Below are 25,774 nucleotides of genomic sequence, written 5' to 3'. Positions count from 1 at the left end.
GTCACTGGGGAAAGTTTTGTAGTGGACAGAGACACAACTATAAATTTCCCTCCAAACAAGATCACGGATCTAATTGCGGAAATCAAGGAGGACACCGTGCTTCTTAACTGGACAGCTCCTGGTGAAGATTTTGATGTGGGAAAAGGTGAGTCTTTTGCAAGTTTATACCAATCAAGATTAGAATCTTTAACATTATTTAACATCATAATGGTTTTTATATTTATGCCATTTGGCAAGACACCCTGTTTCTTATTTATTAATTCATATAACTGAGCAGCTAAGGGGTTAAGGGCCTTGCTCAGGGACAGTAGTGACAGCTCGTGATCTACAGTCCAATGTTCTAACCACTAAGTTACCACCTTCCCCTGCACTATTCCAGATTTTTTTTCTCACCAGCTTCACCTTTTTGCTCTTTATATCAATCAACAAATGTTGTCATGTTCCTGTGATATTAAAAATGTTTAATCCTCAAGCATTTTTAGGTGGAAAGAAATGCTCTGAAAGTGATAGAAATCTTTTATTTATGTGTTTATTATTAGATATATTCTCGGTGGCACGTCTGCTATTTGTTGGCCAATAAATTAGCTGACAAGAGAAGCAATAAAGTATTAGAACTTAGTAAAAGGGAAAAATATTTCTTCATATGACAAAAGGCTTTTACTATATATGTAGTGTCACTTGTAGGTGGACTCTATGCTACATTGCTCCAGGGTGTGTTTCCACCTCACCCAGTGTTCCCCAGTATAGTCTCTGAATTCACTTTGGCCTTGTTTAGGATAAATCAGTTACTGAATGCTATAAGACAGTTTACTGCAGTATTGATACAAATAATGTAATGTACTTGCTCCAATTTAATAAAGTTTTAAATAATCTGCTTAAGAAAGCAAAACATATATATACTATGCAAAACTTGCTACACTACTCAAAACAGTTTCATAGCATCTGCTAAACATGTAAATATATAGTTATAATCTGAACAACAGTTCATCACTTGTTCCTCAAGAGTCAGGCTTTGCTGAACAGTACTTTTTTCAGCCTAATATTACAATAAAAAATGGCACCACACTTTTCTTTGCTGTTCAGTCAATGGACAAAGAGTCGACCAAGTCTGAGGTATCCAACATTGCTCGAGCAACAAATTATGTCCCAGGACCCTCACCTATTTCAAATCAAGGCCCGAATGCTATCATCATATCTGTCTGTGTTGTGGCCATAGTGGCATGTGTTATAGCTGTAGTCATCACATGGGCAGTAAAACGTAAATAAATTACTGATGTTAATAAAACTCAATACGCTGCACTGCAATGTTCACATCTGTTTTTAAGTATGTTATTTTCTGAAACTTAACCTAAGATTACTTCTTTTGATTTATGAATATTTAAATATCATGATTAACACTAGTTAAAAGCATAGACATTCACAGAAATATCAATTTGACTAATGTGTTTGGATAATGTATCATAATTTCATATTAGATGGATATTACATATGTACACATAATGAAACCACTACAGGAACACGGAAAAGATTTGTAGTAGCCGGTTTTCTGAAATATATATTTACTTATTTAATGTGGAACTTAGCAAATGTTATGATCTGATTCTCTTTTGTTAAAGGCAATTTATTATACGGTTGAACCAAAAAGCTTCCCTTTATTTTAATACTCTGTTATTTTACTGATCAAATCTCCCATCATTGTACAAACTGGAACACATTTTACAAATTATTATAATCTACAATAATTACAGCGCTGAAAATATTAATTGAAAGATAAAATGTCAAGCAGTACAGTACTGTAAAGCATACTGAACAGAAAAAAGGACAAATGTACAATTATTTAATAAAGGTTTATATTGTAAAAATGTTTGATGTAACACAATGGTCATCTTTCTCAATTTATTCTAAAAATAATGCTCTTATAAAATATAGCTCTTAATTCTTTAGATATTATTTATTTGTTTCTTAAAAAAAGGAAAAAGACACACAAGGAAAAGGCAAAATGTTTAGAACACATACTACTAGTGTACATACTACAGTTTGATAAATAGATAGATGTTGTTTTGCATGACAGGAAATTAGAAAAGCAGGAAATGTAGAGTTTAAAAATGTGACAAATGACATGACTACAGAGACAATGGATAAATTAATAAATTAAAATAAAATTATTAGAGGCGTACAGTCTCTACTTATTATTTATACACAGTAAGAAACTTGTCAAAAGATTGTGAGTAAAATAATGTTTTCACCGTGCCCTAAAGCTCACTCTTGTTGGATCATACATTTTGGGTCATCAACTATAAGGGGTTGAAATCTCTGACACATAAGAAACTTAGAGTGGCTAAACTATGATGTGCTTTTTATTTCCTTACTATGACAAGAAACAAATTAATATAAACTTAATATAAATTAGGACGTCCACAGTCCAACTTATTTCTTCAAGAACAATTTCCAAACATCAGAAGATAAGCCTCTGTACTAAAGAAACTTTACCAATTAAAAATTAACTTCCACAAATTAAACAAACATACAGGTCCACTAAACCCAAAGACGACAACAAACTGATAAAAAAAGTTATCAATTAATATATAAAAAGACAGTAAACCACATGCAAGGAAGAAGTCCCCACCCCGAGATAAGAAAATAAAAGCCTGTGGCTTTTCTATTTAGTTTGTACAGTATCTAAAAACAATATAAAGTTTGAGGAAGCTGTGCAGACATTTCCTTTGATAAGCTGACTTCTTGATTATTTTTTAGACTAATTTCCTATAAATTATTTTACAATGAAAACAAAAATTTTAAAGCAAAAGTGTTCCCTGTGGTTTATTTAATTATTTATTAATAATGGTAAAGTGTACAAAAATATACCCACATTTAAGATAAGTTATAAATATACAGCAGTGATACATAGTGTACATAGTAAAGGAACACTGTGTGATGATTATAGGCAGTGAAATCTATAAAGAATTAATTAGAAATCTGTGTCTGAGACTTCTTATATAATTAAGAGTAAATAACAGGACTACTGCAGTTTTACTAAGATATTATATAGTAACTTTTATTGAGCGTTGTAGAAACATGCTTCTTGTTTGTACATGCAAAACAGTGTTCATTATGCGTGTTCTTTTTTACATTAGGCAAAACATTTTGTTATGATTCAGCAAGTTTATGGATACCTGACTGTCAGACCCATCTTTACACATTTGATCCTTGATCTTTGAACATCTCTATCTATCTATCTATCTATCTATCTATCTATCTATCTATCTATCTATCTATCTATCTATCTATCTATCTATCTCTATATACACACACACACACACACACACACACACACACACACACATATGTATATATATATATATACAGTGGAACCCACTTATCTCGACCTCGGTTAACTCAACAGCCCTATTAAGTCGACGTTTTTGAAGTGGAACCACCAAATTCTCGCTTTGTCTTAGCATTTTTTTATCGGTTATGTTGCTGAACCCTAATATCTCAAGCACAAGGGGGGAAAAATTTGCCATTTAGCGTCAGTTATCACGATCGGCGCTGTGCAGCCACAGAAGAACTCGCAAAAGTGGCGGAAAAATCAAGGCTTACACATGCTACAGGTGTTGTATTGCATACTGGTGAATCTCTGCTGTTAGTTAGTGCACATATGCCTTTTGTTGTTAAATGTTATGCGATGAACGGGATGCGAAAGCCGCGCTGGGTAGGAGCGCAGCGCGGAACGTGGGATGAGCAGCAAAACCATAGAATTAACAACGGCATGATTGGGGGGAATCCGCGATGCGCTTTGGGAAGAAAAGAGCAGCCGTTGAGAAAGTGCCGGTGGGAAGGCACATACCGGGATACGCATGAGCGATAACAAAGACCGCCGTGAACCAACAAATACCAACAATAACGGAAGGTGAGAGTGTGGAAGTTTAAATAGGAGCTGGTGATGATGAAAAACGAGCACCATATGTGCGCGATTGAAGCCGGGAGCTTCAGAGAAAGCGGACGAGAAAGCTTCCTGGACTTCCTGACAGTCCTGTATGTAGATTTTTATAGCATGCCTTTATCAAACAAATCGCGGCAATGCTGTTGTGTAAAAAACCCCTCCAAAAACACAAATACCTGTCTCCCAGCTGGACTGTATGCGATGCTGTAGTCACAAAGAACATCAAGTGTGTTGTTTTGTTTCTAGACTACACATGAGACACCTTCTGGTTTGATGCGAGTGGGTCCATACGATACAAGTGCTGTGTTTGTCTTTAGGATGTTTACAGGGATCTGAAGCCGATCAATGCTTCAGCACTCATGTCAAACTTGAAGTTGGCAGTTGTGCCTGCCATACGCCAATTTGTTTGCCAGTCTGTGTCAGCACAGTTTCACTGAATTACTGTACCAATAAAAAGTGTTTACTTGCGATAGCTCAGTGGCTAGATCAAGCATGTTACCACAAAATGACAGCAAATGGTTCTTTTTGCCACATATTTTACATATCATATTAAAGGCAGGGTACTGGTGAACAGTGTTGGGCAGTAACTTTTAAAAATAAAGTAACTTCGTTACCGTTACCGTATGGTGCGTTACCCGTTACTTTTTTAAATGAATTAATTTCGGCTGAAGTGTAGACTACAGCCTAACCTGCTTACAGCAGCGACGCATTGTAGGATTGTTGGATAAACCACTGTAAACAGGAAGAAGACGCACTGTAGGATGGGTGGATTACCCTCTGTAAACACGAAGATGACGCACTGTGGGCGTGTCTCCGTTTATTCAGGTCTGTGCAGCAGTAATGGCGAGTCTAGGTGAGAGCAAGACGAGTTTCTCAAAGTGGAAATATGCTCATTTTTTCTGTCAAAACTGTCAAACTTAAGCTGTGTCTTTCTGGGTCGAAGGTCGTATCTACTGCGATAAACAGCAACTCCAATCTGTTGAAGCTCCTCCAGAATCTACATGCCTCGACAAAGCTAGAAGCTAAAAGCTAACCCGGTGTTCTGTTCTACATTGTTGATAGTTTTCATACTTCAGCTGTGAAAGGAACATTTTTAAGAGCTCAACACAACAGCAGAAGCCACTTTAGTTTTTGATTGTGAATATATTATTCAGCTTGTTTTGTTATTTATTTCAGAAATCCTTGTGATATATATTCAGTTTGTGCTGGTCTGATTTAAATAAAATAGTGTTTAAAAATTACTTTGAGTTTAAGTCAGTTTTGTGTTTGTATGGACCATAACGCATAAAAGGGCATTAATGGGAACATTAAAGAAGGTTCTTCAAAAAAGTAACTAAAAAGTTACTTTTAACAGTAACGCATTACTTTTTGGTGTAAGTAATCAACAAAGTAACTACGTTACTTTTTGAATGAAGTAACGAGTAACTGTAACTAGTTACTATTTTTTAGTAACTAGCACAACACTGCTGGTGAATGCATCTGCATTTGCAACAATTGTTTGTGCTTCTTCTCATTGACTTTGGAGTTTGGTTATTTGCTGGAGGTCTGCTTCATCTGAATGCAGGCTGCAATCTTTTTTTTTTTGTAATGGCATGTAAAAATTGTGCTTCTGGTGAACCTGCCATTGCTGTGACTTGTGCTTTTGTAACTTCTTCAAATCTGCATATGATGATAGCTTTTAGAAGTGTCAAATCAGATATAGACAGCAGTCATTATGAAAGCCCAGAGTCATTTATATTCAAAACTATTTTGGCTTGTATCATGAGATCTTTAGTTTCTCCGAATTTGCATGAATGTGTCTATGCCTGCTTGCTAATGCTGCTTGTGTGGGCCCAGAACTTATGCTGTTCAAAAACAATATTTTATCACTAAGACTTAATAATTCACTGCTTTTACTACAGCTTCTTTCTTTAAGAGCAATTTCCAAACACCAAAAACTAGGCACTATACTAAAAAAATTACCTTTCACAAATTAAATAAAAATAAAGGTCAACTAAACCCAAAGACAACCAGAAACTGAAGGAGTTGGAGGCATAAAGTAATATAAAAAGTAACATGTAAAACACATGCAAGGAAGAAGTCCCTACCCCAAGACAAGCATATAAAGGCAGGTGTTTGCCCCCCTTCGAGCCTTTGGCCGAGATTTCATGAAGGCACTTGTCCGTTAAGATCGCGTTCTTGCTGGCTATCTGCTGTCTGTGGAGAATAGGTGATTTACAGGCACTTTGTGTGGCCCCCTCTTTCCTCGAGTTCACTCCAGGCATGGCCAGTGCCCTTATGCACCCTAGAACTAGTAACGTCCCCAAGGTGCCCTCGGTTGTACCACGACCTGTCAGGCTCCAGGCATTCAATCCTCCTCCATTTCAGAACCCAGACCAGGAGAGATTGAACTGGTTGTGCCCGGTCTGAGCACTGGACTGCTATGTCTGCCGGACAAGTCCCTGGATGAAGTCAGAACAATTGTTTATCTGCTACACTAGTCAGGGACTAGTCGGTGTGTTTGTATTGGATTCTCGTTCCCAAAGCCTTCTGTTGCAGCTCGAGTTGCTGAAAGGAATCATCTCTAGGTTACATATGTAATGATAGTTCCCTGAGGGAAAGAGACACTGCGTCTCTATTCCACACTCCCTGCATCCCTGAAAGTGCTTACCTTCTCTTTCCTCAGAAGCTAATGTCGCTACCATCGCTCAGCCATTTTTTAGCTTACCTAGTTTACGCGATGTTGCCCGCCGATGACGTCAAGACTTGCCTATTGGCCGGAATTTACACGTGATTCAGAGCGTGGACAATGCGAGGCGTTCCCAAAATGTTTAAATGCAGTGAAGACACTTAAACCTTTACACAAACTGATCTCCTCAGCCATTATGCATCAATGTTTACAAGATTAAGCCAGTTTCCAGGATTGCATCATATCTAACTGACCCTAATCTGCTTCCGTGAGACACTAAACGAACTGGACAAAAGGGGTGTAATAAGCAAAGTTTCTAAGCATACTCCATGGCTGAGTAGTTTGTGCATTAGAAAAAAGATATACGCCACACTAAAAAGTCTGCTTGGACCGAAACCGGGCCATTCAGCACTACAACATTCAAAGTGAGAGGAGTTTCCCTTTGGACCACAGAAAGATCCGGCATGCCAGCCTGTACAGGGGGTGGGATCGGCGACCCCCCTGGTGGTTAATGTACGAGACCACCGGTGTCTTGTCCCCACGGACCAGCACATGGTGACGTCTCAGGTCTCGGAGGAAGTGTTCAAGTGCCAAAAGCACATCATCTCCAGGCAGTTTATGTGCCATAAACGATGTAGCTCTTCCCAACGACCTTGGGTAGAGTGTCCACTCATGACCACTCCCCACCCCATGAGGAATGCGTCTGTCTCCCAGTACGGGGCCTTAAGACAGGAATGCATGTTCCCTCCATATATCCAAGGTTGGAAGAGCTGAAACCGTAGCGGGGCTAGCGCCGCAATCATGCTAGGCCAAAGGAAAGGACCCAATATTGGTGGAAGGACAGCTATGTAGAAAAAGGCGTCCCTTAGATCTATCGTGACCAGTCCTCGGACTTGATTTGTGATACGACCTGCTTGAGCGTAAGCATCCTGAACCTGAGCCTCGTGAGTGAGCAGCTCAAGGAGCGTAGATCTAAGATCGGCCTGCAGTGATCTCTCAGGCGGAGTTAGGGGGAAGCACCCGCCGGAGGGAGGCTGCGCTCCAAGAAACATCCCGTGGCGGAGCTAACAGCCTGGCCTCCTGGTGGAGACAAGATATGGGCCGTCCTCCTCTAAGCGGGGCTCTCTGATAGTCAGTGCTATAATTTTTATATATATATATATATATATATATATATATATATATATATATATATATATATATATATATATGAAAGAAAAGGATGTATATACAAAAAAATGCTTATGGCAGTAAACAATAGACAATTTAAGGTGGTTTAGATTGTCCATAAAGTGTCCATGTGCGGTATGGTGTGGGATAAAATATAAAGTCCAGAGTTTAAAGTGACGTGGTGCAAAAGGTGAGATATGTACAGAGAAGAAGTGTGATGATGGAGAGAGTGGGCCAGTTTTTAGATCGTATATGAGGTCTCCCAAGACCCGGCGTGGAGGGTGTGACACAGGATGCAGGAAACACTCATCCAGCTTGCTCTAGTTTGGACATGGCTCCTGTCACTACCTCTAGGAGCTCCTCGAACAGCACAGGATTTGAGGAGTCTGTGAGCTTGCTAGCATTCAAGATTTCTCCCTCCTCAGAGGAAGGAGACCCGGAGTTTAACGCCAGAGAGAATACCTTCCTCAGGAAACGGGAGCTCGGCCCAGCAGGGAAGGCCGGAAAGGACTTATCCATCTCCATGCCTTCTGCTAGGTTGGCCTGTGAGCCCCACGATCTTTGGCGGCATTTCATGTCGGTGAGAGAGGGACCTGAGCCGCGAGGGAGAGGACTCTCCTCGAAGATTGATCTCTTCCGACTGAGCATGAAAGTTTGTTTGCCTAGCCATGTTGCACAGATGCACAAAAAGTGCTTTCCTGAACAACAAAAGCTAATGTCGCTACCATCGCTCAGCTGTTTTGTAGCTTCCTGGTTTACGCGACGTTGCCCGCCGATAACGTCACGACTTGCCAATTGGCCGGATTTTACATGTAATGACAACGCTAAAAATCATCTAGGCTTTTAATCTAAAGAAAACCATTCATACTGTGAAGCATGGTGAGTGGAAATATCTACAACTTTGTAGAAATATTAAAGTAAAACTTCAAAGTTTAGGTAACTTCTTGAAGTGAAAATAAAATACAACAACTGAAAAATGATGTGTAGGTTGAGGCACACAATCTTTAATAACACTAGTTCCATCTTGAGGAAAGAGCTAGAATTCAAGCAAAATATTGCAAGAAACAAACGCTTGTGAGAAACTAATAAATAAAAACAAGTCTACAAGTTTACTTTGATCAAATTTCTGTACATTAAAGTAAAATCTCTTGAAATTACTGTTTGCAGACTTCTTTCGTTTCTAGTTAAAGAAACTTAAAATTTCTTAAATTCAACTTAAATTTAATTGTGCTAATGTTTCTGTTAAATAAGACATATATTTATTTGTTTGTTTGCTTGGTTTAAAGGTTAATTATGGATTCCTGTGTCTCTGAGTACACCAGCAAATACAAATACTGTGGCAATACAAATAAGAGGACAGTGGAGGAAGCACAGTATGTAAAAATCATATCAAATTTTAGGAAGTTATGAAGACATTTATTTTGATAAGATGTTTTTTTGATAACTTTGATATCTTTAACAATTATTACAATGAAAAACATTAAACAAAAAAGCAGAAGCAGAAGCATTCAGAGTGATTTCTGCGTTCTCTAATTCCTGCTAGGGACCTCGGGGAAATATTTGATTGAAATAAAAAAAAACACCGCTGACGGACTTCCTTGTGGTCATGGTGATGTATCTTACAATATAAATATCACACTCTCAAATAATTTTTCACTGTTCCGCAATAACGGTAAAGATGTTTGTTGTTGTGTTGCTGTTTGTCAGTTTACTGAGACCTTTTACGTCTATTAGACTGGATGGAAATGGGTACACCGATATTCTTATAGTCATCAACCCAGCTGTGCCAGAGAATGAAGACATTATAAATCAAACCAAGGTATATATTTATTTATTGGTTTGTTTAATTGTTAACGTGACATATTTTTTTGTTGGGATTACATGATTATTTAGTAATTGTATTTAATGTGACCCCATAAAAATTCTAAAAATATATACAAAGACATTATTTTATAGACATTATTATTTTATAGTAGTTTAGGTCAATTTGTATGTCTGCACAATAAACATTAATGACTTTGGGAAGTTTCACAGCTAAAATCGCAGCTCATATATCATCATGACCAAGGAAACTGCGTAACACATTGGAATGGAGGTTGTTAAAGTGTCCGAAAATGTGAAAAACTTTGAAACCTCAAATCCAAATTAAACAAAATAATGCAATGCAGGGACTACCATCATGAGGCCATCTTTGCAAATTTTGCAAGATAAACAATAGCCAGAGAAATATCTGGGTGAAATAGAAAAACCCTTGCAGGCTAAAAAAAAATGCATAACTTGAGTTGATCTACCGGTCTCTTTTAGCCAGAAGTAGATGGATAAAACTTAACCTGAGGAAGAAATCATTCTAAAATCTAAATTTACAAAGCCAAATAAGACATACAAGCATCTCTGAAATTATTAGAATCTACATAAAATGTTATATTAAGAATTTAGAGAGCAAAAGATGAATAAAATTAACAACAAAAATGATTTTTTTTCATATAGAAGTGTTAATTCAGCTGCTTATCCTAGGCTTATAATTGCATCAGGCCAGCAAACCAAACCTTCACCTCTATAAAACCTTCCACTTCTCTGATATGCTTGAAGCGTCTTTGGTCATTGTGAAGCTACATAATAAATGTTTTCCCAATTACTTTGGATTCAGTATGTTTTCTGTGTTACATCATTAAAAAAGGTTAGTGAGACATTTTTAGAAGATCTATGCACTTGCTTTGATCCATAAGTTTACAAATGTTCATAATTAAATCCTTTCTTCAGATTGTGGCGTTCCTATTACTTACATTCTTACTCATGTTAATGGTTTGCATCTGGTGGTAGACAGCTCTTTGTGTTTTCATGTAGGTTTATTTGTTTTAACAACAGCAAATGCATCCTATAACCTAGGACACAAACTAAGTTGAAAATCATAGCTAATAATCATTTAAACAATAATTCTAACAAGAACAAACCTGAGCAACAAGAAGGCTTTGTCATTCACATGTTCCAATTTTTCTGATTACTTAAAAAAGTTGGATAAATGTTTAACTTTGCTTATCAATTAAAGAGGTTTCTATATGTATATAAAAAAATTATAATTCTGAGGACTTTACTAAAGAAGGAACAGAAAACAACCCATTCTGATATACGAATTAGAGAATAAATACTTTTTGTGGGAACTGTTTATATAATAATAATAATAATAGTTAACAATTTTATTAGAAAGTAATTTATTAGAGGGACAGCACATGTAGGATGTTTTGGTGACAAGGTGAGGGAGGCGAGATTGAGATGGTTTGGACATGTGCAGAGCAGGGACATGAATTATATTGGTAGAACATGCTGAGGATGGAGCCACCAGGTAGGAGGAAAAGAGGAAGGCCAAGGAGGAGGTTCATGGATGTGGTGAGGGAAGACATGCAGGTAGTTGGTGTGAAAGAGGCAGATGTAGAGGACAGGGTGGTATGGAGACGGATGATCCGCTGTGGCGACCCTAATGAGAGCAGCCGAAAGAAGAAGAAGAAGAAGAAGAACAACAACAACAACAACAACAACAACAATTTTATTAGAATTGCACCCTTTAAAAAAAGGACATTTGTGTACCTTTTGTACAAACTGCAATTTCCAATAAGTAATTATTAAAAAATAATGAAAAAACCAACAACAGATAAATAAAAATTCAGATAAAGCTTTTATGATCAATGAATGTACAAAACACAGCAGTAGTGAATTAAATAACATAAAAACATTCAAATATCTTTAAATGTTATATATATTTTGATACGATTATCTTCAAGAACTATTGTGATTTGAAAATGGACATTTAAAGCAATAGTATGTTATACTTTGTAATATACTTCATTTATTTTATTCATGTGAAAGTCTGGCTAATGCTGTCTTTGTGGCTGAAGTCTAGAAAAAAAAATCTTAATTTTCATGAAAAAATATATTAATCATGTTTTTAAGCATTTGATTAAACAGCTCAGGGACTGGTTCTGGTAAGGACACTTGCTACTGCATGCTGGACTAACTGAAGCTTACTAAAGCAATTACTAGAACACGGGTGGGCAACCAGTCAGAGACCAAGAGCCACATTTTTTACTGTGTTAACGCAAAGAGCCACATCATACACGTGGGCACACATGAACATCACCCATCCCTTCCTCTTACACACACACACTGTCAGTTCAAGGCTATTCTGCTAATGGTATCCACATAAGCCTCAAAGGTAACACTAGAGATACTAATTACACCAAGGTCTTTTAATGCTGTACATGTTGAGACAGAAAGACCATCCAGAGATGCTACATATCAGAAAGTATACTTTTAGCTGCATGTGGTCCTAATGAACATACTTCTGTCTTATTAAAATCTAGCTTTGCTGAAACATACAATTGTGTATCGTCAGCATAGAAATGGAAGATAATACCATGTTTAGGAATATTTTCATTTAGAGGCAACATACAGTATATAAAGAAAAAAACAGCAGGTCTAAGACAGATCTTTACAGAACAAATAAAAGTAAATAGAACTTTTTAAAAGTGTCAAAATATATTGATTTACTTTAATTACTATTTTATTTTATTTTTTCACAGGGAATGATTACTCATGGATCAGAATATCTGTTTCAAGCTTTAGACAACAAGGTGTTCATCAAGGAGGTGAAAATACTTGTACCACCAAACTGGACAAAGGGAAAGTATGAAAAAGCAAAAACAGAAACCTTTAATAAGGTAAAACAGAAATGGCTTGAATTACTTATATTTATAATGTATTTATACTATATAAGCAATTTGATCATTGCTGTACTAATTTATGTAAATCTGCAAATATTTTATTTTAGGGTAAAATAAGAATTGACAACCCACATCCTGCATTTGGTGATGATCCATACACTCACCAAACGAAAGGTTGTGGAAATGAAGGTGAATACATACATTTCACCCCAAACTTCTTGTTAAACAACAATCTTCTAAAAGGATATGGACCTAGAGGTAAAACAGAACTTGCATGGCTTAGATTTAAGCATTGATTTACACATAATTTCCTTTGTAGCATGATACATTATATATATGTTTTACTTTCAGGAAGGGTTTTTGTACATGAATGGGCTCAACTCAGATGGGGGGTATTTCATGAATATAATAAGAAAAAGCCCTTTTATGTGTCTGCTGGCCAGATTCTACCAACAAGGTTCAACAATTACCTTTACATGAATGATCATAAATTGCTGAACTTAAATAAACCATGAATATATATACAGCGGGAAAAATAAGTATTTGACACATCAGCATTTTTATCAGTAAGGGGATTTCTAAGTGGGCTATTGACACAAAATTTCCACCAGCCATCAAGCCATATATTGAATTCATACAAAGAAATCAGAACATTTAAGTATACAAGTTGAGTCATAATAAATAAAGTGAAATGACACAGGGAATAAGTATTGAACACACTTTACTTAATACTTTGTAGAAAAGCCTTTGTTGGTGATTACAGCTTCTAGATGCCTCTTGTATGGAGAGACCAGTCTTCTGCATTGCTCAGGAGTGATTCTGGCCCATTCATCCACACAAATGGTCTTTAAATCTTGAAGGTTCCTTGGGCCTCTTTTATGAACTTTGATTTTCAGTTCTCTCCATAGATTTTCTATGGGATTTAGGTCAGGTGATTGACTGGGCCATTCAAGCAACTTGATTTTCTTTCTTTGAAACCACTTCATTGTTTCCTTGGCCTTGTGTTTGGGATCATTGTCTTGCTGAAATGTCCACCCTCTTTTTATTTTCAGCTTTCTGGTAGCTGACAGCAGATTTTTATCCAAAATGTCCCGGTACATTTCTCCATTCATCCTGCCTTCAATAATTTGAAGTCTGCCAGTACCCCTTGCTGAAAAGCAGCCCCAAACCATGATGCTTCCACCCCCAAAACTTAACTGTTGGTATGGTGTTCCTTAGGTGGTGGACAGTGCCATTTCTTCTCCAAACATGGTGTGTAGAATGACTGCCAAAAAGTTAAATTTTGCTTTCATCTGACCATACTATAGTCTGCCAATAATACACAGGCTTCTCCAAATGCTCTTTCGCAAACTTTAAATGAGCCTCAATATGCTTTTTGTTCAGCATAGGAGTCTTGCGTAGTGAGCGTGCATGGATACCATGGTGGTTCAGTGCATTGCTTATAGTTTTCTTTGAAACAACAGTACCTGCTGATGCAAGGTCTTCCTGAAGTTCTGCCCGAGTGGTTCTTGGCTCTTGGCGAACTCTTCTGATTATTCTTTGGACTCCTCGGACAGGTATCTTATGTGGTGCACCTGATAGTGGCCGGTTTATGGTGAACTGATGCTCTTTCCATTTCCGGATAATGGCCCCCACAGTGCTCACAGGAACATTCAGCATTCTGGAAACGTGCCTATAACGATTGTAGCAACTGGGGGAGAAGAGGGACAGACTTATAATACAGATAAATTGAGTATATAGTTGGAAGCACAGTCTGCCCGCATTCTCCACCATTATATGCAGCGAATTTAGCTCGCAAAGAAAAGGGAATATTTATAAGTAATTATAACGGGTTATAGTTACTCCTAAATATTTAAATATCAAGTTGTATTGACGGTAATGGAATTAACGTTACACTTATTGGTCTGTTCGTCCGGCGAACAGACAGTATAATTTTATATTAATTCTATAAAAAGGGTATCTTCTCGGCCGAGAAAGATGCAACCCCCCTTTAATATAATAAACAATTAATAGAGCATGTAGTTCAGATCGAATTATGGGAACCTTAGGTTGTATAGAACCTTACGAATGTGAGCAGCACTCAGAGACAATCACTTATGAAAAATACGACGTTTAATGAATGAGATAAACACAACATAAAACTAACTACACAAACAAACAAAAAGAAATAAAGAAACTAAAAATGAAAATAAAATAAACGAAAGTTAAAATTAGGAAAGAAGGAAGAGAAAGGAAAAGAAGAAGGAGAGAAAGGAAGGAAAGGCAGCTTAAACTTCAAATTAATCACATCCTAACTGAGAAATCGTCACGGAAATTTAAATTCGCCTTAATATTAAGGGGTTCAAACTTAACACACATCTAAATTATTTGGTAAACCGGTTATTTGCATTGGCACAAGAGTCCGGATGCGGTAGACAAAAGAATCTTGGACGAGTCGGTTAGGATGGAGTCAGATGTTCTTCCAGCTTCTCCTGAAGATCAGAGCAGTTGGTGTTCTTGAAGATAATGCTTGCTGGAAGATCTCAAAAAAGATTTTCGATTTCGTTCTGAAGAATCGCTGCTGGGCTGGTCGAAGCATCCGACTCTCCGGGCCATCGGGCCCCTGGGCCTTCGGGCCACGGGGGTCCGAGCCTTTCCGGTCGAGCCGAGTGAGCGAGTTGCTTTCTTGACTGAACACTGACTGAACATTGATTAGTTGGATTCAAGATGTTTTAAAGGAACCCCACCCATCTTTAGGGGAATGGCCATTGCTACGGCCTGAAATTTCGAAGGGAAAAACCCCTTTGTTCATGTGTTTGTGGGCATGGTTTCCAGGTTCTATTCGCTTTGGAGAACTTAAAGTTTTATCCAAAGTGTATCAAGACGGTATGGTACATTTCATGATCGAATAAAATGCACCATTGTTTGAAAAATAAGAAACAGATAATTTTGTGGTCATTTGGATACTAAACATAAAGAGAAATTACAGCATTAGAACAGGGGTAAATTAACATACAGAGATCAGTAATTAAAGTATAACTGATGTTGATACAATGTTGTATTCTGATGTATACAATGCACCCTTGTTAGGAAAGAAAGAATAAAGTGAAGATAATGTTAATCAACTTTGAAATCAAAAAGAAGTGACAACATTAAAACAGGGTTACAAGAATAAGACTTTTAGAGTACCACTATAAATGGGGAGGAGATACATACAAGGTATAGGTTAATGTCATGGGATGTGGAGCATCTTATTTATTTTGTGTTATTAGGAAAAGTTATGTTCCCTTGTGTGTGTGTGTGTGTGTGTGTGTGTGTGTGTGTGTGTGTGCGTGTGTGTGGGTGAGGGTCAAACAGAATATCTGCAAAGGGGGTTATCTGTCTTGTGGTAAAATCCAAACGTTATGGAGCCGGTTGTGTGTGTTTGTCACAAGCAGCCATGCTGGATCTAATTTCGAGTTTGGATTGTTTTATGAGTTTATTGTTTTATGGGTCCCTGTAAACTAAACAAGAGTTCAGGGTTTGGTCCTGTTTCGTGTCTTCGGAGAGGGAGTGTGACACCAGACGCTACACCATTCTCATCAAAATGCTTTTCAACGATAAGATTACGAAGATCTTGAGAGAGTTCTTTGCTTTTACCCATCATGAAGTCTTTCCTGTGTGCCTCCTGGGTAATGAGAAGCCTTTATAGGCCATCAATTAGGACTAAAGCAGCTGATATCAATTAGTACTGATAGGGGGCAGGGTTTTTCTCTGAATACTGACAGATTTCAGGTGATCTCCTGACTTTCTATGCCATTATGCACCTTGTTATGTTCATGTGTTCAATACTTATTCCCTGTGTCATTTCACTTTATTTATTATGACTCAACTTGTATACTTAAATGTACTGATTTCTTTGTATGAATTCAATATTTGGCTTGATGGCTACAACTGGTGGAAATTTTGTGTAAATCGCCCACTTAGAAATCCCGTTACTGATAAAAATGTTGATGTGTCAAATACTTATTTTCCCCGCTGTATATAATATTATCCCAAAAGATCCCAGTAATTTGTCTTCTTTCTTTTCAGGTGTACTGATAAGATTTCTGGCCAGTGGTATGAAATTGTTAATCAAAGACCTCGACCTTGTGAGTTTGATTCAGATGGCCTACCCGCATCCAACTGTGAATTCCTTCCAGACGCCATGCAAAGTGCCAATGCCTCAATAATGTACATGCCAAGCATAGATTCTGTGAGTGTAACAATTTTTTAAATATTAGTGGAGGCATGTGACCAACACAAGTAGATAACTGGCAGTTATTTTTCTGAGAACAGAAAGGCAGGTCTTCTCTTATTTTTTTGCTTGATGCCTTTGTAACAGTGTGATTTTTATAGGTAAGAGCATTTTGTCAAGAAGAGGACCACAACAATGAGGCCCCCAATGAACAGAATGAAAAATGTTCAAAAGCAACACGTACAGTAATCTTTCAGGACTCGGTAGACAAAGATGCCCTTCGAATTTTAAAGCCTCTTTCAGTTGTTCCACCACCTCCAACATTTAAAGTCATACAAAGAGGACCTCGAGTCGTCTGTCTTGTCCTTGATGTCTCAGGAAGCATGGGTGTATGTTACTTTTTCTTTTTCTTCTTTCGGCTTCTACCATTAGGGGCCGCCACAGCGGATCTTCCTTCTCCATACCCACCTGTCCACTACATATGCCTCTTTCAAACCAACTACCTGCATGTCTTCCTTCACCACATCCATAAACCTCCTCCTTGGCCTTCCTCTTTTCCTCCTTCCTGGGGGCTCCATCCTCAGCATTTTCCTACATATATATCCCATGTCCCTCCTCTGCACATGTCTAACCATTTCAATCACACCTCCCCCACCTTGTTTCCAAAACTTCCTACATGCGCTGTCCCTCTAATAAACTTATTTCTAATCCTGTCCATCGTCATCAATCCCAAAGAAAACCTTAACATCAGCTCCACCACCTCCAGCTCCACCTACTGTCTTTTACTCAATCCCACTGTATCTAAACCATACAACATCGCAGGTCTCACCACAGTCCTATAAAACTTTCCCTTCACTCTCACAGATACCCTTCTATCACAAATCGATCCTTCTATCACTCTTCTCCACCCACTCCACCCTGCCTGCACTCTTTTCTTCACTTCTATTACACTCTCCATTACTTTGCACTGTTGACCCCAGCTGACTCAACCACCTTCACCACCTCTTCTCCCTGCAACCACACCACTCTACTGCCCTCCCTCTCATTCACACACAATAGGAGTAATACTGTGTCTTACTCCTACTGACTTTCATTCCCCTTCTCTCCAGGGTGTACCTCTACCACTCCAGGCTTCTCTCAACCTGCTTCCTACTCTCACCACAAATCACAATATCACGAGTGTATGTTACATCACATAAAAATAGCCCCTAGTACAAAAAAAGGGCTGCTGATGTCAGAAACATACAAATACACACAAACCCATTGTCCATCACTCTAGTATTTTATATCGGCTATTAACTAAATACATGAAATTATGTTCTGTTGGTTTGCTCATCATTTCAGGTGTTGTGAATTCATAAAGCACTAAGCTCACTACCCCACTTAGCTTTCAAAATGATTATTACATCTTCTACTGATTACCAGTTTATTTTCAGTTGGTACCTTACATTAGTTACTTACAAATACATTAGTTTGTATCAACAGTAGTAGTAGCTGTAATTGTCAAATATGCATAGAGATTAAAGGATATGTTAATATAAGATCAATGCTTTTACTACAATTAAAGCAGACTTTTAAAAAATACAACTAAATGAAATTTTATGTATGTTTCATTCAAAGCAACAAGACTTTTCTGTATGCTTGTTTTTTTTTAATAAATGGGTAATATTTAAATCTTTTTCATTTTTGAAGGGGCCAAGAATAACACTACAAAGGCAAGCAGCTACCGTTTTTTTAAACCAGATTATAGAAGAACAACAATTTGTGGGTATTGTGACTTTTAGTTCTGAAGCTCAAATTCTAAGCCCACTGACAATAATAGATGGACAAGCCTCAAGAGACAATCTAATTAGGAAGTTGCCCACGATTGCAAGTGGAGGGACATATATTTGTAAAGGACTCAGAAAAGGATTTGAGGTAAGACAGAAAATTCCTTTTTAAACATTTACACCTGACAAGACGCTTGCTCAGGTGGCTGCTTGAGGTGGCTGGGATTTAAATTCATGACCTTCAGATCCAAAGTCCAATGTCTTAATTACTAATCTACCCCTCTCCATGTCATCCTATGCATGGCACAGATTAAGTTTGACTACATTTATAATTTAAATATATGCCACTTGGCAGATGCCAAACTAACAGCCATTTGATTGATAGTCCAGTGCTTGAACCACCAAGATACCATTGCTCTTAATTAAAATCTGCTGTCAATTAATTAAAAAATTAAATTTACATTGGTATAGAAGTCTGTCTGTGGTGGGTGATAATGATTTCTTTTTAATTTCAGGTTCTTCAAACAGATGATGGAAAAACAATTGGAGATGAAATAATTTTATTGACAGATGGGGAAGCAAGTGATAATGTTCAGGACTGTTTGCCAGAAGCTATTCAAAGTGGTGCAGTAATGAACACTATAGCATTTGGTCCAAACGCAGACAATGTACTAAGGACCATGGCAGATCAAACAGGTAGGATTTTACAAGTGTAATATTATAGATGACATATTACTTGGTTTGCTTTGGCCTTCCACAATTTACATTCCCAGTTTCATTTCCAGTGCAAAGCTCTGACCAAACTAAATGTATGAATACCGTACCACTATAGCTGCAATACATTCTATAACATATGATTTTTGATGCTCGTTTATGTAGATGGCAAGTTTATAGTTGCCGAAGTGTCTATACTTTCCACCCAACTTGTGGATGGCTTTTCCTCATTGACAATGTCTGATGGAAATTCCTTCACACAGCCAATACAGGTTTGTGATACACATCCACTGTGAGAATATCAATATCACAATATCGGTTTTCTCATAATATTTGCTTTGCTTTCCAAACAGATTGAAAGCACTGGAAAGAGTGTTAAGGACTGGTTCAATGGAACAGTTCCCATTGACCGAACTGTGGGAAACCGCACCACCTTTACAATAATTTATGGAATGAGTGCACCCATTGTGAATATCGTGTCACCAAGTGGTTTGGTTTACAAGCAAACAAACACAACTGACATTGCTTACACAATCACTTTAACTGTTCCAGGAACAGCAGAGGTAAACCAAACCTTTCCATACTGTGATTTTAACCACAAATAAATGATAAAGAAACAAATGCACATCTCTTTCATTCCCTATTTTGCATTGCAGACAGGTGAATGGAAATACAGCTTCTTCAATAAAGGAGCCACTGTTCAGCAAATGAGTTTATTAGTAATTAGTCGGGCAGCTCATAAAGATGTTCACCCAGTCACTGTTACAGCCAGAATGAACCAGCAGACCAGTGATGGCACCAAACCAATGGTTGTGTTGGCTGAGGTCAGTCAGAATTATAATCCTGTGTTGGGTGCCAGTGTTTGGGCAAACCTGGAGTCAGATACTGGGCACTCAGAAAGACTTCAGCTTCTTGATAATGGTGCAGGTAAGAGATAAATAACAACATAAAAACTTGTTGAATTATACACCAGATCAAAAGGTAAAATGTCATGTTGGACATAACTGTTCCAGGAGCTGATGCATTCAAAGAAGATGGCGTCTATTCAAGATATTTCACAACGTTAAAACGTGGAAAATACAGTCTGAAAGTGAGAGTGGAAAATCAACATGGAGAAGGGCAGTTTTCTCCTGACAGTTACAGTGGTGCTCTTTATGTAGCTGGATATATTGTGGATGGTAACTATTTTCTACTATTATCATGCAATCTTAATGGTATTAGCCTGGTGAAGCTTTTTTGAAGAGTGTAATTGACATGCTACTATGAAGCCATACATGGGAAATTAAACAACAGTAATTCTACTAGAATGGGCATTTTGAAGTCAAGTGTATATTCGATGAATATCACAGTAGCACCATTGTTTGTTAATCAGTGCTGTGTTTTAAACTGGAGTAAGTAAAATCATCTAAATAACACTTTAACATTTATACCACATACGGTACTGTTATGCAAAGGTTTTATGCAGGTGTGCGAAAAAAATGCTGTTATGTAAGATTGCTTTCTAAAATGTTTTCATTGTTTTCTATTTTTTTATTTTTCAATTTACAAAAACTGGGTGAACATAAGAGAGATCCAAATCAAATCAATATTTCTTTTAATCTTTACACTTGCACAAAGTCAGTGATTTTGAAGTTGTCTTCATGTAAGAATTGTGGCCTAAAAGCCAAAACCTCTTAAGCAACTCGGCTAAGCAACTTAACTATGCATTAAAACATAGGAACTGGGGTGCAGACAAATGGTAGCAGTTGATCTGGACCGTCAAACATTTTCATATTTGGCTGTAGAAGGCAAGTTGTTTTTTGATAAATAATTTAGCAGTACAATACCGAGTGTCTGCAGGTAATAGTGAAGCATGGTGGAGGTTCCTTGCAAGTTTGGGGCTGCATTTCTGCAAATTTGGTTAGGATTAATGGTGCCCTCAATGCCTAGACACACAGCCAGACACTTATCCATTATGCAATACCATCAGGGGCTTCTGATTGGCACCAAATTTATTCTGCAGCAGGACAACAACCCCAGCCTTACAGCCAACATCATCAAGAACCATTTTCTTAAAGAAGAACAGGGATTACATGAAGACACAGAATGATTAAAGGCAGGAAACATCCTCAAAAGATTTGTATTTAGTTCTCCAAGGTGTCTGGAACAGCCTAGTTCCTTCAAAAACGGTGTGCAAGTGGGACTTAGCTAAAAAGAAGATTCAGCTGTAGGAAGAACTGTAGGAATAATTCATGTTGTTTTGCAGGAGTCACAACAAATACTTATTTAGTGTTTTTTTTCTACTGTTAATTTACTTTCCATTTTGTTAATTGTTTAAAAATATATATTAATACTTTATTTTTGAAGCATTTTATTTTACAGCATTTTTCACACCTGCCTAAATCTTTTTGCACAATACTGTACATGTTTAATGCATTCAGAAACTATTCAGATGCCCCTTACCTCTTTCAATATTGTTATGTTGCAGCCTAAAACTACAATCCATTTTTTCTAATTAATCTAAACTCAGAACGCTATAATGAAAAAGTAACAAAATTCTAGTAATGCCTCTAATCTAATAATTGAAATTTGTTTGTCAATGTTGTTTCAAAAACATAGTGAAGTGGAGGGATATTATATTTTCATTTTTTTTGTTTGTTTGACTTTGTTATTTGCTAAAGGTACTGGCATTACTGAAAATAGTATCATCTTCAGTTCATATTTTTTTTACAATATCCTGGATAATGTCTTTTGCATTTGTATACTTTTTATGAAATACAGCACAAATACAGCACTTACATCCTTTTCAGGTAAAGTGGAATTAAACCCTCCGAAGCCCCCAGTAAATGTGCAGCCAGTGGATGTGGGCAACTTCACCAGAACAGTAACTGGGGAGAGTTTTGTGGTGGACAGAGATGCGCCTCCAAACTTCCCTCCAAACAAGATTACAGACCTACGTGCAGAAATCCAGGAAGACACTGTGCTTCTCAACTGGACAGCCCCTGGTGAGGATTTTGACCAGGGAACAGGTGAGCCTTGTGAGCCAAGCTAGATTTATTTTGTTCATGTAGAAACGCTTAAATGTAGCTACTTTATGATGGTTTGCTCCACTGAAAGTAACAGCACTTTGGACTTCATACTGATAAATAATAGCAACTAGGGGTGTAACGGTACAAAAATTCAAGGTTCGGTACGTTCCTCAGTTTTTATGTTAAATTTCAGCGTCAGGGGAGGAAACGCAAAACATAAAATTGCTTGTTGTTTATTATTAACGCAGTTTATATTAATTTATTATTAACATTTGTGATCGACTTTTGAACGGTTTTCATTTTAAAACCTGGTTAAATAATATATAAAATAATATGTAAAACAAAAAAGTGTATTTATTACTCTTTTTATTACATTGATTAAACCGAATAATCAATGAAATTAGCTAATTAAATAAATAAAAATGAATAAATAAAAAAATGTATTTAAATACTTTACATTTGTTACACCCCAACACAGTTTAGTGTGTGTGTGTGTGTGTGTGTGTGTGTGTGTGTGTGTTGTACTATTATAGTGTGTGTGTTATTATTAATTAAATGAATTTAATTTAAGAAATGTTCTACTTATTTCAGCAGACTTTAACACTTCTTAATTTCTTCCATTCTTTATTTACTCACTTTCCCGATATGTGGAATTGTCAGGATTTTCTAATTTTAAGAGAAATACTTGAAGCTGTACATAAAACGCTAAAAATTCATGTACCTAGCGTTAGCCGCTAGCCAATTCCTGGTTAGCGGCTAACGCTAGCGATATGGTCTCATTAGCGTTGGACTTGTGGTCTCAGAGAATTTACTGAGTATAAATAAAATCGCTTCTATTTTCATGGCTTTTTCTTTTCAGCTAAATCCTATGACATCAGATGGAGTGAAGATTTGAAGATGCTTCAAAACAACTTCAGTAGCAATTATCTGGTCAACACTTCATCACTTCTGCCTCAAGTGTCAGGCTCAGCTGAACAGTACACTTTCCAGCCTAATATTACAATTCAAAATGGCACCACACTTTTCTTTGCTATTCAGTCATTGGACAAACAATTAGCCAAGTCTGAGGTATCCAACATTGCTCGAGCAACAAAGTATGTCCCAAATCCCAAATTTTCACCCATATCAAAACCAGGCCTGGGTCTACCTGCTATTGTTGTGTCAGTCTTTCTGGTCATTATTATGCCATGCTTCATATTTGTGGTCATAACAAGGGCACTGAAACGAAAAAAACAAACATAATTGATGCTTAGGACATGGTTTAACATTGTTTAAAGTCTACATGAACATTTCAACTTTAAACAAACCGATTTACTGCTCATACTGCTTTAGTGTCTCTTCTGACACTCTTCAAAACTAGATTGATTCCCACTGGTATAATATCACAGAAAACTCCAAATTAGATTGCCATAAATGCAGACTAAATCTAAGTCGATTTTTTTTTTGCCATTAAAATCCTGCTTTACTGCCAGATTTATGTTATGTGAGCATTTAAGTACAACATAAGAAATGTGCCCAAGCTGGATTATCACTCATATTATATATTTAGAGCTCAGGATGCTATAAACTGAAGTTCATAAGCAGTGGTAAGCACGAATTAATACTAATAAATATTAATTAAAACCATAAGCATCTACAGATGAAAAAAGTAAAAAAAAAGGAAACAGGTCAGTGCCTTTTTTCATTTATTTATCGACCCAAAGTAAACTGCAAACTGTGTTCTGTGAAAATGACCCAACACAATTCCAACACTCCTTTTTCCCCACAATTCCGACTCCTGTTCAATGGCATGAGTGAGACTGTTCTTTTATTCTACAGTGATGATCTGTGAAATTATTTGCTGATGTATCATAGAAAGTTGATCTATTTCTCTTTTTTGTTTTGATACACATGTGGTGTCTTCCATTTTCCTGTTTAATGCTCTGTATTTCTTGACTGATCATATACATATAATGTGCATATTAGTTAGTATTTTAAGAATTTGTCAAATCAATTAGTCTGAAATCTGTTGTAAACAGTATACAATGTGTCCATGTTTTAATGTTTAGAAAAGATCTAAAATCTAAAAATGTCTTCCATATCTGTAAGTTAAAAGTATCGTTTACTACACACACACACACACACACACACACATGCACACGCACACACAAACATTATATAGAGTGCATTCAGAAAATATTCAAATTTCCTTTCACTTTTTTCTGACATTACAATTGTTTCAAATTTTGTTCTCATTAATCTACACTTAATACCCCATAATAAAAATGTGAAAACAGAATTCTAGAAATGTCTAATTCAAATTATTATTATTATTATTTTTGTTTTGTTTGTTTGTTTTGTTTAATGTTGAATATTTTATGGTGAGAAAACTTATTCGCAAGTGCAAAAATAAACATTCAAGGGAGTTGTTAATCTTCACAGGCGTGGACATCACAGCCATTTAAGACTTTACAGGCCTAACTTAGCAATAATGTTAAATGTGAACATTCATGAGATTACATTAGAAAAGACTAAACAATTAGGGTTTGTTTGAAAGAGTTGGAAGGAGAAGGCCTCCACTATCAGGGTCTGGACAACTTGGGTTGTTTCTTGCTTTGACCACCAGATGTCACCACTTGCCCCTACTACCTATGTGTCCCCTGTCCAATAACTGTTTAATGTTTCCCAACTGCTCCTCGTTTTCTTTTTGAATTTAAGTTACCCCTTTTGCTTTGGTTTTTGTCTTGTCTCCTCCAAGTCTCTTGGTGTGTATGATCGTTTAACTTTTTTCCTCATCTCTTTTAAGTCTCTGTGTAAGTGTTTGTGGGTTCTGATGTTTTGTTGTACCCTTTTCGACTGCCTTATTTGCTGTGTTTTCCCGAGTCTCTAACTCCTTGTGTTGTGTTTTTCCTGTGTACCTTGTTCTCAAGTTCCCTCTGGTTTATTTCCTTTTATTGTTTAGCAGTTATTCACTTGTTTTGAGTTGGTCTGTCTGGTGTGCCTCCTGTCCCAAGTTTTACCTGTTCAAGTATATTTTTGTGCTAGTTAGTTTTTTCTGCTAGTGTTCTTTCTGTGTAGAGAAACTTTTATTATTATCTTGATCACCTTTTCTGAGCCTCTTGTTTTCCCTGTTTGAGTGCATTTGTTTGTTCTGTTTTGAGAGTTTTTACTATTATAATTAAACCCACTCTGATTTTTGGTTCTCAATTATGGAGTTTGTTTTTTTCTTCTTGGTGGACTTACATTTTCTATAAACAAGGCTTGCACATCTCGAGTGTCTCTGCATGTGAGTTCGAGACCAGCTCTGGAATCTGACAATCCACTCTCTAAGAAGAACAGAAGCACAGCTTAGGTTTGCAAAGTTGCATCTAAACAAAACACAAATATTTATTTAGTCAAAAACTTCAGGATAAAACAAGTAAATAAAATCTGAAAGAGAAAAAAAAATCTTGAAAAGTCTTTTTTAAGTTTATTGAACTTTTTTCCCTACATAATGTGAAATAAATTTATTAATTGGATATTCTCACCCTGTTGTAAAAGCTGCTGCTTCTTTCAGCTGCTCCCATTAGGGGTCGCTACAGCAGATCATCTGTATCCATACTACTCTGTCCTC

The 25,774-nt window shown here is 36.9% G+C and overlaps 1 protein-coding gene across 3 annotated transcripts; it reads left to right on the top strand.

Moving 5' to 3' along the window:
- LOC124394247 (calcium-activated chloride channel regulator 1-like) lies at positions 1 to 25,362 on the top strand. Of its 3 annotated transcripts, XM_046862383.1 has the most exons (16): positions 9,083 to 9,154; positions 9,325 to 9,390; positions 9,516 to 9,600; positions 12,356 to 12,493; positions 12,604 to 12,754; positions 12,848 to 12,953; positions 16,547 to 16,709; positions 16,853 to 17,080; positions 18,384 to 18,608; positions 18,976 to 19,156; positions 19,340 to 19,446; positions 19,528 to 19,737; positions 19,831 to 20,101; positions 20,188 to 20,352; positions 21,964 to 22,182; positions 23,042 to 25,362. In XM_046862383.1, exons 4-16 carry the CDS (start codon positions 12,359 to 12,361, stop codon positions 23,422 to 23,424), a joined length of 2,544 nt encoding a protein of 847 aa, XP_046718339.1. In that variant the 5' UTR covers positions 9,083 to 9,154; positions 9,325 to 9,390; positions 9,516 to 9,600; positions 12,356 to 12,358; the 3' UTR covers positions 23,425 to 25,362. The 3 variants fall into 3 exon arrangements, with proteins under 3 accessions (XP_046718338.1, XP_046718339.1, XP_046718337.1); XM_046862382.1 differs by lacking the exons at positions 9,083 to 9,154; positions 9,325 to 9,390; positions 9,516 to 9,600 and adding an exon at positions 1 to 145; XM_046862381.1 differs by lacking the exons at positions 9,083 to 9,154; positions 9,325 to 9,390 and having other exon boundaries at positions 9,458 to 9,600.
- The last annotated feature ends 412 nt before the right edge of the window (positions 25,363 to 25,774 follow it).

The sequence above is a fragment of the Silurus meridionalis genome, chromosome 12, assembly GCF_014805685.1.
Source record: "Silurus meridionalis isolate SWU-2019-XX chromosome 12, ASM1480568v1, whole genome shotgun sequence".
In the NCBI taxonomy this organism is placed as follows: Eukaryota; Metazoa; Chordata; class Actinopteri; order Siluriformes; family Siluridae; genus Silurus; species Silurus meridionalis.
The sequence above is the reverse complement of the archived record's forward strand: the minus strand, read 5'-3'. Positions and strand labels throughout refer to the sequence as shown.